Source organism: Pteronotus mesoamericanus, unplaced genomic scaffold (assembly GCF_021234165.1).
Source record: "Pteronotus mesoamericanus isolate MK-2021 breed Mesoamerican mustached bat unplaced genomic scaffold, CSHL_Meso_final scaffold_174, whole genome shotgun sequence".
Lineage (NCBI taxonomy): Eukaryota > Metazoa > Chordata > Mammalia > Chiroptera > Mormoopidae > Pteronotus > Pteronotus mesoamericanus.
In genome coordinates, this window is record NW_026555309.1 from 18943346 (window position 1) to 18961488 (window position 18143).

The following is an 18143-nucleotide window of genomic DNA, read 5'->3' on the forward strand; positions in this document are numbered from 1 at the left end:
ATTATATATTACTAATCAAATTGAAGCTGTAAAAATAAAATGCACTCATTCAAAAATGTAATGTTTGAATATTCATGAAAGAATCGTATTTTAGATTTGCAGTATTGTATTAGTGTAATAAGGAAGAGATTGCCTAATCCTGTGAAAATACACTATGTATTGTGTTACGCTATTTAAAAACTAAAAGGCTAGAATGACACTTGATAATGCTTATGTTTCTATTCTTTCTCATATGCCAGCCTAACTTTTCCAGTCTTTTTGTTGTTGTTGTTACTGCTTTTCTCTATTGTGAAGTTTTGTCACTCTATCTCCTTTACATCTTGTACTTACAGAGTTAGCTATTTGTACCTACTTATGGAATTTTGCATTTCTTCTGGTTAAATTTCATCTAACTGGTTTTTGACTCTTTGTTTCAATATTTTAAGATTTTATAGAATCCTGATTCTCTAATATATTAGTTGTACTTCCCAACTTTGTCATCTGAAACTTTGAAATGACTGATTTACATAAATTTATTAAAATTAATGAAAAAACTATTGAATTGGGCCAAATCCTCTGGCATGTTACTAGAAACCTGACTCCAAATAAATGTTATTTGGATTTGGTATTAAGCCAGCTATAAATCCATTTTATTATGTTTTCATCAAGTCCATATTTCTCTATTAAAAATGTACCTTAGTCACTTACACATCTTTATAACATTAAGTTCCATAGTATTGATGCCTTTTTTTCTCATTTGTTATCATGGTAATACAACCCAACAAGGTAACGGATTTGGTTTGGCTTAATTTATTCCTTTTTCAAAATTATTATTTATTTATTTAAAATCATGTTTATTCTATTACAGTTGTCTCAAATTTTCCTCCTTTGCCCTCCTCCAACCCACCACCCCACCCCCAGCTCCCACAGTCTAGTCCCTTCCCCTTCTTTGCACCATTGTCCTCCTTCCCCATCCCCTCTGGTCATTTCCAGTCTGCTCCATGTTTCCTTGCCTGTGGTTTATTTTGTTCGTTAGTTTATTTTATTGAATAGATTCCACTTACAGGTGAGATTTTATGTATCTGTCCTTCACCGACTGACTTATTTCACATAGCATAATATGCTCAAGTTCCATCGATGTTGTCACAAAAGGTAGGAGTTCCTTCTTTCTTTTTTTTAAATTCAGATTAATTTTTATTTATTTATTTATTTTTTTAAATGTCAAAATCCATTATAAAATATTTAAAAATTTAAATCCATTATAAAGTCTCAGCAGGTAAACAACATGACACCAGAACAGAAATAATCAAGTCGATCAATGAAATAAAATGAGTATTCTAGAAACAAATGTGTATACTGTCTAACAGTGTAAAGTATGATTAAGTTGGTATTTCAGATCAATGGGGGAAAATAAGGCTTATTTAACAAATAAGTTGCATGGACCACTATTACTAGAAATAAAACAAATACAGAGCCCTGTTTCACACCTTATACAGAAAATATTCAGGTGAGTTAAAAATCAATATGTAAAATCTAAGGAGTTTTAGGAGAAAATACAAAATAATATTTTTTTTACCCTGAAGTAAAATATTCAAACCCAGAAGCTATAAACTATTGACAATATGATTATAGTAAACATTTAAGGCTAAACGCTAATATACATATAAAAAAAAGTTAAAGACGAGTAATGGAATAGGAAAGTATTTGCAACACATCTGAAAAGGGGTTAATAGTTTGTTTGGGTTTTTTTAGGAAAAAAAATTCTGTAAACATTTAATCAAAGAATGGATAAAGAATACCAAAAAGTCATTTAAAGCTTTTTAAAAATAATGGAAATAGGCAAGAAATATACAAAAACAGGTTTAGTTTCAACAAATAATAAAGTAGCAATTAAAATAACACATCATTGTCACAATCAGATTAATAAGTATTAAAAATATTGGCAATGTCAAGTATTGGTGACTGTGGAAGGAACTGGGTATTCATAGATTCTTTTTCTTCATCTTCTTAAAGCAGCCCGTTAGGATATCTTGCAGTGCTGGTTTGGTGGAGGTATATTCTTTCAGCCTTCTTTTGTCTAGGAAACTCCTTATTTCACCTTTCATTTTAACTGAGAGCCTTGCAGGGTAGAGCAGTCTTAGTTGCAGGTCTTTGCATTCGTTACTTGGAATATTTCTTGCCACTCCCTTCTAGCTTGCAGTGTTTCTGTTGAGAAGTCAGCTGCTAGTCGTTGGGACTCCCTTATATGTTACTACCTGTTTCTCCCTTGCTGCCTTCAGGATTCTCTCTTTGTCTTCGATATTTGCCATTTTAATAATGATGTGTCTTGGAGTAGGCCTCATTGAGTTCCTCTTGAATGGGGCCCTCTGTGCTTCCTGGACTTGTGTGACCTTTTCTCTCCTCAAATGGGGGAAGTTTTCCATCATTAGTTTTTCAAACAGGTTCTCTATCTCTTCCTCATCCTCTTCTCCTTCTGGTATCCCTATTATGCAGATATTATTACGTTTCAGATTGTTCTGCATTTCCCTCAATGCCTCTTCATTCTTTTTGAGTCTTTTTTCCTTTTCTTGCTCTTTCTGGGAGCTTTTTTCTACCTTATCCTCCAGCTCACTGATTTGATCCTCTGCTTCATCTAGCCTGTTTTTGATTCCTTCTACTGTGTTCTTCAACTCAGAAATTGTATTCTTCATTTCCTCTTGTCTCCTATTGATCATTTCTATGTCCTTTTTCATGCTGATAGAGTTTTCAGAAAGTTCCTTGTAGTTTCCCTAAGTTTTTTGTAATTCTCTTGGAGCTCACTGAGCTCATTGAGCTTCCTTAGAACTGTTGTTTGGAACTCAACATCTGATAGTTTACTTGCTTCTATTTCATTTAGTTCTCTTTCTGGGGATTCCCCTTTCCCTTCGACTGGGTGGGGGTGTTTCTTTGTCTTTCTATTATTTGTGAGACTCTCCTATTTTGCTTCTGCTTCTTAAATTAATCTGTCTTGATTTCCTGGCTTTATGGTGTGAACTTCTATGGTAGGAGACTGCTGTTTTTTCTTTCTGGATCTGCCCCTGATGATGTCAGATGTTGACCCTTTGTGACCATTGGTAGTCTGTTTGAGACTTCCAGGAATCTCCGGTCTGTGGCTGTCTCCTGCAGTTGTTAATCTAGTCAGTCTGCACTCAGCGGTCAGGCTTAGGCACCCCAGGGTGGGGCAGAGTCCCTCTTGGAGTGGGGTTAATGGATTCTCTCACACTACTGCCACTCAGGGGAGTGCTCTGCCTGAGCCAGATGGCTGCTGCTGTATGGGAGAGGAGTCAGCCCCGGGATCCCATCAGCTGCTCTCTCAGTTCCCTCCCCAAAGCCTCCATCTCCAGTCTCTCTTCAGGCGCCCCCACCTTTGCTGGAAACCAGGCTAAGTGGCTGCAAATAAACACGTGTTGGCCCTTTGAAAGGCTCTTTGCATCTCAAGCTGCCTGTCTCTGGCAGAGAGCAACCCTGCCACTTTTCGCAGCTGGTAATGTTATCTGTGTACTTTTTGGGCTCTGGTGCTATAGGCTGGAGATCCTCGTTTACAGTTTAGACCTTGCTCTTCTCAGGGGGATCCTCCTGGCCGTTTCAATATCCCTCTGTTGCTGCCACGCCTGGGCACCCAGCCTATCTTCTCAAGTCTCTACTGCACTCCTTACCAGTTATTTTGTTCTAAAGCTGATTTTTCTGCCTGTCTGAGGTTATAAGGCTCCTCTCTGGCTTTTGTTCACTTGTTTGTTCCAGGTGATTTCTCCACAATTTAGTTATAATTCCAGTTTGGTCCTGGGAGGAGGTCAGTGTGGCTTCCATTCACTCCTCCACCCAGTCTTAATGTATTCTTAATTTATGTAACTCCTAATATATACCACTTTTGATTCTAAGTTCTCAAAAAGTTTCTGATTAATAATTGTTTTGTAAACATTATCATTATTTTTTAACAAAATTGAAATAGCATTTTAATTTCTCTGTATTCTAGTACATCTCTTTCTCAGTAATTTCTCTGAGACCAATATGTTCTTTGATCACATTCACAAATTTTTGAGTGCAGTTTATGTTCAGTTAGTGCATCTCTTTTGAACCTTGAGGTGGGAGTTGTTTAGTATAGTTTGGTATACTTTTCACATTGACCACACATTGTGTACCCTATATTTTTTTATATCATCTTGCAATATACCCCATTTATGACATTAGTGAGCAAATGAGGACTTACCAGCCCAGTCTTTACTGCTTGTTAAAGAAAAAAATTCAAAGCCGGTTTCCTGAAGGTAAACTGTAAAAATAAAATTTCTTATTTGCTTAACTAGTGAGAGTATTGTGAGAAACTTCAAGCAGAAAGATACAAGTATTTTATATTCTAATGAAATTGGCTGTAATTTAGCACTAAAAAGAACATAATTGGTAAATACTGCTGTCATATCATTATTTTATTCATATCATGTAGATTTGTACACATTATCACATAGTATTAGTATGACTAGAAAAATTATTTTTAAAGTTGCCCCCATACAATCATTTTTAAGGTAAATTGCTTATTATAATGTTTGTATTAATTAAAATTAATTTTAGTTTGTAGAAAGTATAAATTTTTAGAAAATAATTTAATAATTGGATAACTTTGTTTTTGCTTTTCTTTTATAAAACCCCTTTTTCTTTTGAGAATGTTAAATGCATGATAAATGTTTTAATTTATCACTTAGACTAGAAATAATGAGAAATTATTTTCTTTATTTTTTTTTAAGATTTTACTTATTTTGAGACAGAAGGGAAGGGAGGGAGAAAGGGAGAGAAATATCAGTGTGTGATTTCCTCTCGCGTGCCTCCCCTGGGGACCTGGCCTGCAACCCAGGCACATGCCCTGACTGGGAATCAAACTGGTGACCCTTTGGTTTGCAGACTGGCACTCAATCTAGTGATACACACCAGCGAGGGTGAGAAATTATTTTTTTAACTCAAAAAATTATTATAAGGCTTATTCGATTAAACTGAAGTCTCTATATCCTTGGCATTCTTTTGGATTTTATAGTACATAGTAAGTGAGACCGCTGGATTCAGACTCAAAACAGGCTGGTCAGCTTCTTTCTTACCCACTATAGTAATAACAATAAGCAGGTATCGTTTATAGATACTAGGCATGCTCATTAAAGTTACCCAATTTACTCCAAAAGGAAACCTATTATAGCTAGGGAGCATTGTCCCTTTGGAGGAAACTGATACTCATTTAATTAGTTGACTTTTGCAAGGATAAATAGCTTATAAGTGATAAACCAGAATGTGAACATAATTCTGACATTAAAACTATACTCTTAATATGGTATTATTATACTGCACTTTCCTTGACTAGGAGACCCTAAGAGTAGCCAACTCTCTTGCAGATGTGTGCCATTCATACTGTAGAATGGACTGGGCCAGAAAATGTAAGGGCATTCTAGGAAATGTATCTTCTTCACTAGAGATATAATTGAGAAATACATCTACTGCCATTTGTGAATCAGTTATGCTACTGAGTGCGTACAAAGCATAAAGTAACTAAAGATGGAGCCCTGGATATTACACCTATTGAAGAGGCAAACAGAAGAAAAGAATATAGTAAAGGGGATTAAGGGACAGTTGAGGGAGTGTGGTGCCACACAAGCTCATGGAATAAAATTTCAGGAATGAGCAAGATTGTGATAGTAATAGCTTCTAATATATGGTAGTTATTTATTCTGCATCAGATACTGCTTTAAAGGCATTAACTCATTTGACTCCCCTCAATGACTTCATTTTTCAAACGAGTAAAGCGAAACACTGAATCTTTAATCTGCCCTAAGGCACCGAGCAGCAGGTGACAGAGTCAGACCCGTGCATCCCAGCAGGCCGAGTAAGTAGTCTGTGCTCTTCACCAGCATGCTCTGCTGCCACTGTCACTTGTCGGACAACCAGGAATGTCAGGTGAATTAATGACCGGAAACCATCTGTTGGATCTGGTAATTAGAAAATTAATTAGGGCCTTTGCAGGAAAATTTTAGAGAATAGATAATGAGTACACCTGATTGTTCTTGGTTCAAGGAGAGAATAAATTGTGAGGAAATAGGAACACTGAGAAAAATACAATTCTGGTTAAAAGGGGCATGAGAGAGAGTGGTAGCTCGAGCGGGATGCAGGGTCTGAGGGAGAGAGCGTCTCTCTAGCCTGAAATGTAAAGAGGCAGAAGAGAAAAAGGAAGAAGTGATTGAGTCAAGTTCCAAGGGAAATGAAGGGAATAAGTGACAAATGAAGATATTTGTCACGTATTCAACTTTCATGAATTAAAATCCTATCATGTGCCAAGCCCTGTGGCTAAGTACATGGAGGTGAAAACACAGAAATTGAACCAGCTTTTAATGTTGAAGTCAAATTAACAGAGATCTTGGTCTTGAAAAGAAGAGATGCTTCCTCTAAATAACTTGGTGAAGGACGCAGGACAAGTATTAATTTCTCTGTTTTATAAATGAAATAGCCTTAGATTTATTGGTCCTTAATCCCATTCCCCTCAGTTCAGATAGCAAAGATATGTTCAAATCAAAGAGATGTGACTGATGCTCTTTCACATGTGGTTTTTATAATCAATAAAGTTGCTAGTTCAGATTAAAAAAAGAAAAACAGCCCTGGCTGGTGTGGCTCAGTGGATTGAGTGCCTGGCCTGTGACCCAAAGGGTCGCCAGTTTGATTCCCATTCAGGGCACATGCCTGGGTTGTGGCCAGGTCCCCAGTAGGGGGTGCCTGAGAGGCAACCACACGTTGATGTTTCTCTTCCTCTTTTTCTCCCTCCCTGCCCCTCTCTTAAAAATAAATAGAATCTTTTCTTAAAAAAAGAAAGAAAGAAAAACAGCAAAGAAGGGAGATGGCATATTCCTGAATCAGAATCTCTGCAAATGAGAACCTAATATTCTTAACAAGCTCTTCTGGTCTCAGAAGACGTGAACTACCGCCCTGAGTCGTCAGTCATGGGAATCAGCATTTGGTCTCAACCTGATGATCAGCTGTTTATGTCCCCAACCCTATTTTATTCTCAAAGTTATGTTACTTTTGGAGAATTGGTGATAAATATGTAGACATTTAATTTAATCAAGACATACAAATTTTACTTCTTTTTACTTTCCTATTTTCTGGCTTGTTTAACATTTTTGTAGATCTCAATTGAGTTGTAAGTAATGAATTTTACTTCTTTACAGTGAGTTCCCAAGATATGCCTATTCAGCACTGAGCAGTAAATGGTTCAACATGAGCTGTTCCTTATGTAAACATACAAAAGGCCTGACCCAGACTAAATCAATTTAAAAAGGAAAACATTAAAGCTATGTTTCCTGTTATATACTTAAAGTCTTCTTTGGTTCCTTATGATTATGTTATTGACCAACTATTGCAGACTTTATTTTATCCTCCTACACCACCTGCTGAACGATTCATATGGTATGGGAGATGAGTTTCGGAAGGGCAAAGCAATTACAATTATAACTCCTACATTTTAGCCAATAAAGCAGCTTTTTGTGTTAAGGGTAAGGAAGTTATGGGCATCTTGGCTCACCCCCTTTCCTGATTTGAATTGCTAAAAGGTTTTAAAGGCTGCAATAAGGAGGGAGAGCAAAGTTCATAGAGCTTTTAGAAGTATGTGAATTTGAGACAAAATTTGATTCCTACTTACGATATCAAACATTTCTAGGAAAAATTTAATTAGGAAATGAAACAATGTAAGACTTTTCTAAGATATTTTCATTGTATTTTTTAAGGAGGACATTGTTAATATAAGGCATTCTGGTCCTCACTAAAGTCACAGAGTTCTTTTCCTAAAGTTACTTCCCTGGTAAAGTACCATTCTATTAGAATTCTTTGCTCTAATGATTTTGCAATTATTTCTTGTGCCTGGAAAACACAGTGCAAAATCAAAGCTCTCTTCAATAAAGTATACTTTGATTTTTTGCATTGTAGTCAGATTGTTTTTTACTTTTAACAAGCTATTTTTAAGTTATAAAGTTCTTTGCTTAGAGAAAATACCATTTTTAAAAGTTGTAAAATGATTTCCAGCTTTTGAAAAAATAAAAATAAATAATTTTCAAATCTATGTCTGTAACCATTTATGTATTTATATTTTAAACAAAGAATCTCTAGTATACCATGAGATGTGAAATATATTCTTCAAAAGACATCCTATTTTATTAAGCACTATTATTATTAATAGTGCTTAATAAAAGTTAATGTATGGTATTTAAATGAAAACATTCTCAGTATGTTTTCTTACTTTAGTATTGAAAAACAAATAAAAGTGCTTGGAATACTCTACCTTGTAATAACTGGCATTGGTTTTAAGTATGCATAAAACAAAATGGATATATCTTTACTTTAAAGAATAAAGCTCAGTTAATATTTCAAGTTGGGGAAAAATGTAGGTACATTTTGGATAATGAAGTAAATCAATGCACCACTGTATGTTTTCTAACGTTTTTTTAAAGATTTTATTTATTTACTTTTAGAGGGAGGGGAAGGATGGGAGGAAGACAGAGAAACATCCATGTGTGAGAGATACATTGATCTGTTGCCTCTCACACACCTCCAACTGGGGGACCTGGCCTGCAACCCAGGCATGTGCCCTTACTGGGAACCGAGCCAGCAACCTTTCAGTTCACAGGCCAGTGTTCAATCCATGAGCCACACCAGCCAAGGCTGTTTTCTGACTTTAAAGAATTGAAAATAAGTTATAAGAATTGTATAATAACAAAAAAAGATTAGATTTTATTTCCAAGTCTGATAAAAGTTACATATTTATTTTTATCAGAGAGAAAGCAAACCAAACTTGTTAATTTTGTAATATTAGCTAATTCTTTATAGTTTATCTTTATATTAATCTAAACTAATAAGCCAAGTGGACTACCTTTATTATTTGTAGTAATAATTTATATTTTATACTTGGGAAACTGTGCAGAAGAAATACATGGATATTTCTTGGATTTGATATCTCAGGATGCTAAAAAATTGTTGAAGTGTGTGTTATTAAAGTTGCAAGTGTATTTTTAATTGACCTACATTTTTTGTGGTAAACTGTTTCCGAGAAAGTAAAGTATTTATTGCCTACTAACCAGCATGATATTAAGGCCTTTTCAGATTGATAAAAACCGATAAAATTAGAAGATGTGGGTAGAATTAATTGAGTTTGATTAATTAAGTTGAAGGTAATTGGTGGTCTGCTTGCTCAGGCTTTTGTTTTTTCAGAACCCTAATGTTTTGGGGATCTAGCTGAGTGGTAGAGCATTTAACTGTAGAGTCCTAATGTATGCTCTACCAAAGAAATCATTCTTCCTCTCTCTTTTGAGTCATTTCACTTTATACAGAGATTGAGAAGAGAATCAAGGTAGGAGGACTTTTTTGAACACTTACTGAGGTTTTTAAGATGTGGTAAGTTCTCTCCTTGGCTCTTTATATGTTATTGTATTTAATTTTCATAATTAAGAAAGAGACTCAGGTTTTTCTTTGCTCTTGACTGCTGTGCTACTAGCTAATTTCTGTACCCATGTTGACAGAGAAGAAAATGCTAATTCACTAGGCAAGTCAGGGCCAAACCCCTCCTCCTCAAAGGCTGGGCCTGGTGTGGGCCTCTCACACTGTGAAGGTGACCAGTCTGGCTTGAAGCCTCACTGGCCTGATGGATGGCTTTACATCCTTCCACGCCTGTCTGCATGCCAATCATTCAGAGCCTCATGAAGGTTTTTGGATGTGCTGCTTTTCACACCTTTGGCCTTTGTACCTGTTGTTTCCTCAGCCTGAATACTTTCTTCATTGTATGAAATGAGATTGAACTCCTTTAACTATCGTTTCCTCTTTCCTGGGTGCCCCAGACCTGGGTCAGGTGTGCGTCTAATATGCTTTTATTTGCTTTCTGTACCTAACACATGTTACAGCATTAACTGCTCTGTAATTGGCTCTAAGCTGTACTTGCCTCAGTAGCCCCAGGGCCTGTCACACTGCCTAGCATGAAGTGGCCACTAAATATCTTTGAATGAATGAATGCAGTTAGCTCATTGGAGGGAGAGCTATTTAGATAGGATATAGTTTTATTTTTTAATTATTATTTTTCAGTTACAGTTGACATTCAATATTATTTAGTATAAGTTTCATATGTACAGCATAGTGGTTAGACAGTCATAATTTATGAAGTGGTCCCCCCAATATTTCAACTACCTACCTGGTCCTATGTATAGTTATTACATTGTATATTGTTAACTATATTCCCTATGCTGTACTTTATATCCCTCTGACTGTTTTGCAACCACCAATTTATACTTCTTAACCCCTTCACCTCGTTCAGCCAGCCCCCAAATCCCCACCCCGAGCAACCATCAGTTTGTTCTCTATGAGCCTGTTTTTGTTTTGTTTGTTTGTTTGTTTTGTTCTTTAGATTATGCATGTAAGTGAAATCATGTGGTCTTTGACTTATTTCACTGATAATAATAATCTCTAGATACATCCACTTTGTCGTAAATTCTTTTTTTAGCCAAGAAATATTTGTTTTTTATGGCCAAGTAATACTCTATTGCATATATGAACCACTGCCATTTTATCCACTTGTTTATTCATGGACATTTGGGTTGCTCTTGTATCTTGGCTATTGTAAATAACAATGCAGTGAATCTAGGAGTGCATATATTTCATCAAACTAAAACATTTTTGCGCAGCAAAGGAAACCGTCAACAAAATAAAAAAGACAACCCACAGAATGGGAGAACATTTTCACTGATGTATCTGATAAGGAGTTAATATCCAAAATTTATAAAGAACTTATAAAACTCAACACCAAAAAAAAACAAAACAAAAAACAAACAAACAAAAAAAAAAACACCAAAAACCAAACAATCCAATTAAAAAATGGGCGAAGGACCTGAATAGACACTTCTCCAAAGAGGACGCACAGAGTGCCAATAGACATATGAAAAGATGCTCAATGTCACTTTTGGATTAGTGTTTTGGATTTCTTTGACTGTATACCCAGAAGTAGAATTGCTGGGTCATAGGGCAATTACATTTTTAATTTTTTGAGGAAACTCCATACTGCTTTTCACAGTGGCTGCACCAATCCACATTCCTACAAGCAGTGCACATCCTCGACAACACTCATTTGTTGATTTTTTGATGATAGTCTCTCTGAGAGGTGTAAGGTAATGATAATCTCATGGTGGTTTTAATTTGTGTTTCTCTGATTGACTTTGAACATCTTTTCATATGTCTACTGGCCATCTGTATACCCTCTTTGGAGGAAATGTCTATTCAAAATCTCTGCCCATTTTTTAATTGGTTTATTTGTGTTTATTTTGATACTGAATTGTATGAATTCTTTATAAATTTTGGATTTTTTTCCAAAAATTTATAAAGGTGTATCATTGGGGAATACCTTTTCTCGTTTAGTAAGTTGCTTTTTAGTTTTTATGATGCTTTCTTTTGCTGTGCAAAAGCTTTTTAGTTTAATGTAGTTCCATTTATTTATGTATATATTTTTGTTTCCCTTGTTTGAGGAGATATAGTGAGGATATAGTTTTGACCTTCGTGACTAATGTGGAGAATAAGAATTTGGTTGCTTTTCACCAGTTACTACATTACCAGAAGTTTTATACTGTCAGAATATAGTTTTAAAATAGTAATTTTTAAAAGGAGAAGTAATATATTTGGTGTAAGATGTGAGGGGACAACATTTATATTAATCCCATGGTGAAAAGGATAAGAATTGTCTTCCAGGACAGTGCTAAGGAGGGAGGATTTTTCCCCCACAATATTGTAAAATTTTTGTTCCTATAAATCTTTCTAATATCCTCTTGCTATCTGCTTGATCACCACATCATAGTTACATTTCTTCTTTTATTGCAAATATAGTTTATTTGGCCTTCTATCTTTATCTGTTTATTTTCCTTGAATGCTGGAGGTTTGTCTATTTTTGGTTTTGTTGATCTCTGCTTTTTAAAAAAATTATTAATATTTGCTCTTATTTTCTTTCTTGTAATTTGTAGTTTATTTTGCCTTTTTATGTTTACCTCATTAATTTTGAACTTTTCTTTTTTTGCTAAAACAAACATTTTAGACAATAAAGTTGTAAGTGCCATGTTACATCCTACAACCTTTGATACATAGTATTTTGTTTTTAAGTATTTTTTAATTTTTATATGATTTTTTGACCAGTGAGTGACTAAGAAATGTGCTTTTAAATTTCAAAAAATAGATAGTTTTGTAGGTTTTTTTTTAAATAAACTATCTAACTAATTGTATTATGATCAGAGGATACAGTTCATATGATTCTAATTCACTGGAATGTGTTGAAGCTAAAACTAACTTTATTGCCAGCCAGATGATTTATTGGTTTTTCTGAGTGCTTGAAAAAAGTACATATTCACAAGTTGTTGAATACTGTGTCCTATCTATGTCCATTTCTTCAAAATTACTTTTTAAAATTTTATTTAGTCTTAGTATTTTTTAATGTCCTTAGTTAATATATTTCTGAGTGAGGTGGGCTGAAATTTTCCACCATGTTTGATATATTTGTCAATTTCTCTTTGTAGATCTGTCAGTTTTTCTTTTATATGATTTTTTAAAAAAAATTCCAACCACAGTTTACATTTAGTACCCTTCCACACCAGTTTCAGATACAGCAAAGTGGCCTCTTTTTTTATTTTGGTTTTACATTATTACCAATAAATTTAGAATGGTCTTAACTTTCAGGCAAAGTAGGTCTTATATATCCCAGTAGTAACTGTATTTTTATTGATTTTTTTTCCTTAAAGTCCGTTTTGTCAAATGTCAATGTAACTACTCCAGCTTCCTTTGGCTTCTGTTTCCTTAGTATATATTTTTTCCTCTTTATGACTCAGTATTCTTGTGCACTTAAGTTTTAGGTATATTTCATAAAAAACAGAATAAAACTATGATTTGTTAAATCCAGTCTGACAGTTTTATTTTTTAACTGGACATTTTAAATCACTTGGGTTTACTGTGATTATAGTTACACTTGGATTTATTCTTTCTATGAGTTATTTGTCCAGATTTTTCTTTTTTTCTTACTTTATATTATAAGTTTTATCTCATTTATTTGAAAGTTACATGTTCCATGTCTATTATTTTAGTGATTACTCTAGCTATTTTAACATGTGTACTTACTAAAATCTGAAGTTAGCATCCTTGTCTTCCTCCTCCCAAATATAGTCAAAGCTCGATTCTCGAACATTTCTGTTCTTGACCAAGTTGTTCATGAAAAAAATGTCTTGATTGCCTAACAAAACTTCAGATCTTGATTCTCTACCCAACAAACCTTTCATGCTGATCCCTGTATGATCATTCATGAATCTCTCAGGCAACAAAGGAGATTGCCATTTTCGAACAAATCGCTTCTCTAACAGCTTTTCAGAAAAAATGAAGTTTGAGAACTGAGACTCAAACACTGAGGTACAAACACTTTAGAGACTTTACCTCAAATTACCTGATCCTTTAGTTTATATACTGTGATTGTGCAATCTTATTTTTAGCTTGTATTCTCCTAACAATTTTGGCCTAATTTAATATTTTAAAGATAATATCTGTTTAGATTTACCCATAATGTACCAATTCCATGCAAGGCCTTTTGCATGGGCATCAGGGGGGCTTTTTAAAAAATTAATTTGAAATACTTAATAGATTTAGAGGAAGTTACAAATATATAAATATATGAAGTCCTATGTGCCCTTCCAGTTTTCCTCCATGTAACTTTCTTCCAGCTTTATTGAGATATAATTGACAAAATTGTAAGATATTTACAGTGTACAATATGTTGACTTGATATGCATATACACTATTAAAGGAACACACCACCATTGAGGTAACAAGCGCAGCTAGCATCCCCCATATTAACTTGCTGTGCCTTTTTTTTTTTTTTTTTTTTGGTGGGAACATTTAATTTCTACTCTTCAGCAAATTTTAATTATATAATACAATGCTATCAACTATACTCACCATGTTATACATTAGGTCCTCAGACTTTATTCATCTGGTAACTGAAAGTTTGTGCCCTTTCCTAATCTTTCTCTACTTCTCCTCTCTGCCTTTGGCAATGATTTTTCTTATTCTTTGTTTCTGTCAGTTTGGCTTAAAAAAAATTCTACATATAAATGATACCATGCACTATTTGTCTGTCTTTGGCTTGTATCACTTAGTACAACATCCTCCAGGTTCATCTATGTTTTTGCGAATAAAAAGATTTCCTTTTGTCAAGGCTGAATACTATTTCATATACATTATATATCACATATAGAATATATCACATTTCTTGATCCATTCATGTATTAATGAACACTTAGGTTGTTTCCGTATCTTGGCTGTTGTGAACAGTGCTGCTGTGAACGCGGGAGTACAGATACCTTTCTGGGGTAATGATTTCATTTCCTTTGGATATATGCCCAGAAGTGGGATGGGTTGTTCAGATGGTAGTTCTATTTTTTTAATTTCTTGAGGAACCTCTCTACTGTTTTCCACAGTGGCTGTACCATTTTACATTCCTATCAGCAGTACACAAGGGTTTTCTTTTCTCCCCGTTCTCACCAACACCTGTTATCTCGTCCTTTTGCTGACAGACATACTAACAGGTATAAGGTGATATCTCATGGTGGTTTTAATTTGCATTTTCCTGATGATTGGAAATATTGAGCACCTTTTTCATGTATCTATTGAACATTTGTATATCTTTGGGAAAATGTGTGTTCAAACCCTTTGCCCATTTTTAATTGGGTTATTTTTTTTATATTGAATTGTATGAGTTTCTTATATATTTTGGATATATGGTTTGCAAATATTTACTCCCATTTCAAAGGTTGCCTTTTCATTTTGTTGCTGGTTTCCTTTGCTTTGTAGAAACTTTTTAGTTTGATATAGTTCCATTTGTTTATTTTGGAGTTTTTATTTTTTTGCTTTTGCTTTTGGCATCAAATCCAAAAAATCATTACCAAAACTATGTCAAGGAGCACACTGATGTTTTTTTTCTAGGAGTTTTATTGTTTCAGGTCTTGCATAACTTCTTGCATAACTTTAGTACAATATCAGAACCAGGAAATTGACATCATTATGATCCACAATCATATTCACATTTCACCAGTTTTACATGCATTCATTTGTGTTCGTGAGTGTATATGTGTGCATAGTTCTGTGCATTTTATCACATATGTATTCATGAAACCATCATCACAATTAAGGTACAGAACTGTTCTGTCACCAAAAGGTTTCCTAGGAGGGTTACTTTTTGTTTATTTTTTTCACTGCTGATAGAGTCCTTTGCAACCCCAGCTTTATATGCAAGGTCTCCTATTAAATAGATCTATCACCTTGGGTGGGCTTTGAGCTTAATCTCTTCCTATACAGTGATCAGCTGAAAGCTGGCTTTGGGTACTTATTTATTAGTGTTCCTGGTTTCACTTTTTTGGAGGGATTTGTGGCTTCTCTTCTATGTTGCGAGCTCTGAGATGTGTTTAAAAAGATACTTTAAATTGTTTTCAAGCAGTTTAGTTTTTTCAGATAGAAGGTTCATTTAAGGTTTCTAATATTCCATACTTTGGAAATAGTTGGCCCTGGAAATATTAAAGTACATTTATCTTATAGGTTTATTATAATTTTTTCCCATAATTAGAAAGTGGACTTTGTTTTATCCTGGTGCCTTTGTATCTATGATTAGTTGATGTTTAGATGTAGTATTCTTTAAGAATTAGGTATATAATATATAAGATAATGTATTTCAGGAATGGTCATAAAATTTATAATGGACCTCTTTATGAATAGTTTAATTTTCAGTCATATATTTTATTTATCATTATATTAGTCTTAATACTGAACTAACTAAAGCACAGAGAAGTTAGTTTCTCCAAGCTTATGGTCATTGGAAAGATGGAGAGCAAAGCTCACGTGAATCTTTTTGCTTCCCCTTTTTCTACCATTCAGATTTAAATGGTTTCGCAATTAACTTTTAAGTTGGAGATATATGCCCAAATACTATAAATTTCTCTAATCTTTCAAATCAGGTTAAAAGCACAAATATATAAGTTAATTTCAAAAGTAAACAGAGATAAACACTCCAATCTTAATTCTGAGACAGTTTGAAAATTTTCAGTTAGCACGGTTAGAAGTATCTGGCTGTTGCTCAATACACAAACCCTTTTCTATTAGAAAGAAGAACCAGTGCAAAGTCATGTTTTCCCCAGATGGATGATGGGAGGAATATAGCCAAGACAAAATATGGGGAATTTCAAGCCTAAATGAAGAACGCTGATGAAACTCAGTGTTTTTGTGGTTGTAACCTTGTGATTATGTAGTTTCCCCACGTGCTGTGGGAAACAGAAAGCCTGATGTTAATGCCGGGCTAGGTTGCTTTGTCTGTCTACTCACATAGCACTAATTGTATTTCCAAAACTACTTTTCCTTTTTTCAAGGACTTTTGAAGTATGTTAATTCACATTAAAATATGTTTAAGGGATTTATTTAAAATGTAGAAAGCACTGGCTAGATTAAAATAAGTAAGTGCAACTTTTATATGGGGAAAATAATATAGGGAAGTAGGCGAGCCCACCAATGCCCAAGATATTGGCTGTTAGAATTTATGTGGATCTGAACCAAAAGTCTCCTGTGTATTCTTATTGCTATGGACAGATTAGATTCTTCACTTGAGATTTTCAAGATTTGTGTCAGTTCAAAGCAATTAATTAAAACAGCATTTACAGATAATGATATACTGAGAAAGACTGACAAATCATTGTGATGTTTTTGTATATGGAGAGACTTCTGTGTATGGAGAGACCTGAAGAGCACAGATTTGGGAGGGAGAGGGTGTTTAGAGAAAGGGCGATCAGGAAAGGCTTCGCAGAAAACAAAGTCAGAGTTGGGAATAATATAAGTCATCATAAGATAGATTACTGTAGGTGATAAGTTTTGGATACATTTTAAAGTCATAATATGTGATAACCTTCTAATACCTGCCTCATAGGCTTGGTTAAACCAGTGTATTTATCAGTGATCCAAAGGGGGAAATGATGATAATATGTCAGTGAACAAAATGAACATAGAAGATTGGTATTATCTGTTTACTTTTTTTCACTGCCTTTACAGGAGAGCCTTGAACTTAGGAATCCTTCGAGACCCTGGATCAGAAATTGAAGACAGACAATACCAAATAGACCTGCAGTCTATCAACATTGGCACTGCGCAGTGGGAGCAACTGAAACCAGAGAAGGAAAGTGGCGCAGGAGGGGCACCAACAGAGGGTGAGAGAAATTCTCAGAACCCAGCCCTGGAATGGAATATGGCCAGCAGGTAGGAACTGATCGAGAAACCTGTACTTTCTAATATTTCATTGCCAGGAGAGCTCTTGGTGATAGAATCTTTAGCATGCCCAGCCTGAATGCTTCGGTATTGCTTCTGCATTTCGTGATAAACATAAAATATATCTTTAATTGAATCTCATGATTTTACTGGGAAACATATTAATCCTACTATTACACCATAATTGTTATGAATATGAGATTGTGTCAGCGTTTTTATTTTTAAGATTGCTACTTGATGAAAGGTTCTACCTCAGGCTAAGGATATATTCACATTTTCCCTTGAAATCCATTTTATTCAAGGTCAGATTATTTTTTTCAGTCTCTCTGCTTGTAATAATAAGAGGAGAAAAGCAACAAAGGCTCTGGCTGGTTTTAAGTTTTAAGTCCACTTTAAACTTAGATAGGGAAGTAGGCGAGCCCACCAATGCTCCACTTTATCTAAAAGCAGCTATGTTCACAGGAAAATTTTAAAGAGGAACTACTTTCGAATGTGAGCTGTAGGTTTTGTAGAGAGCCAGGCCATCCTACCTAGGCCCTTCATGGTTCTCATCGGAAGGGCGGGATCGTTTGCTAGGAGGAAGGTATTGGTCATTAAACATAATTTTATGTTGTAAAAAATATACATGGTATGTTGTAAACAGTTTTTATGATTTAAGAAAGTTACTTTTAACCTTTTTTTTAATTTATAAGATTCAACAACATCTGTTGCAGACAGCATACCATGCTGGTTTTTTGATTGGATTTCTTTAAAACATTATGTGCAGATTTTGTTGTATGCCTTTTGCAATGCTGATTTCATTGGGGTTTTGCCCCTTTGACATCAAA

General features: G+C 34.6%; 1 protein-coding gene across 4 annotated transcripts in view; it reads left to right on the forward strand.

Moving 5' to 3' along the window:
* Positions 1–18143, forward strand: part of VPS13B (vacuolar protein sorting 13 homolog B) — a 673385-nt gene that overhangs the window by 386189 nt on the left and 269053 nt on the right. For all 4 annotated transcript variants that reach the window (XM_054590316.1, XM_054590313.1, XM_054590314.1 and 1 more), the window contains exon 31: positions 17104–17307. In XM_054590316.1, coding sequence (XP_054446291.1) covers positions 17104–17307 — 204 coding nt within the window. The remainder of the gene's footprint in view (positions 1–17103; positions 17308–18143) is intronic.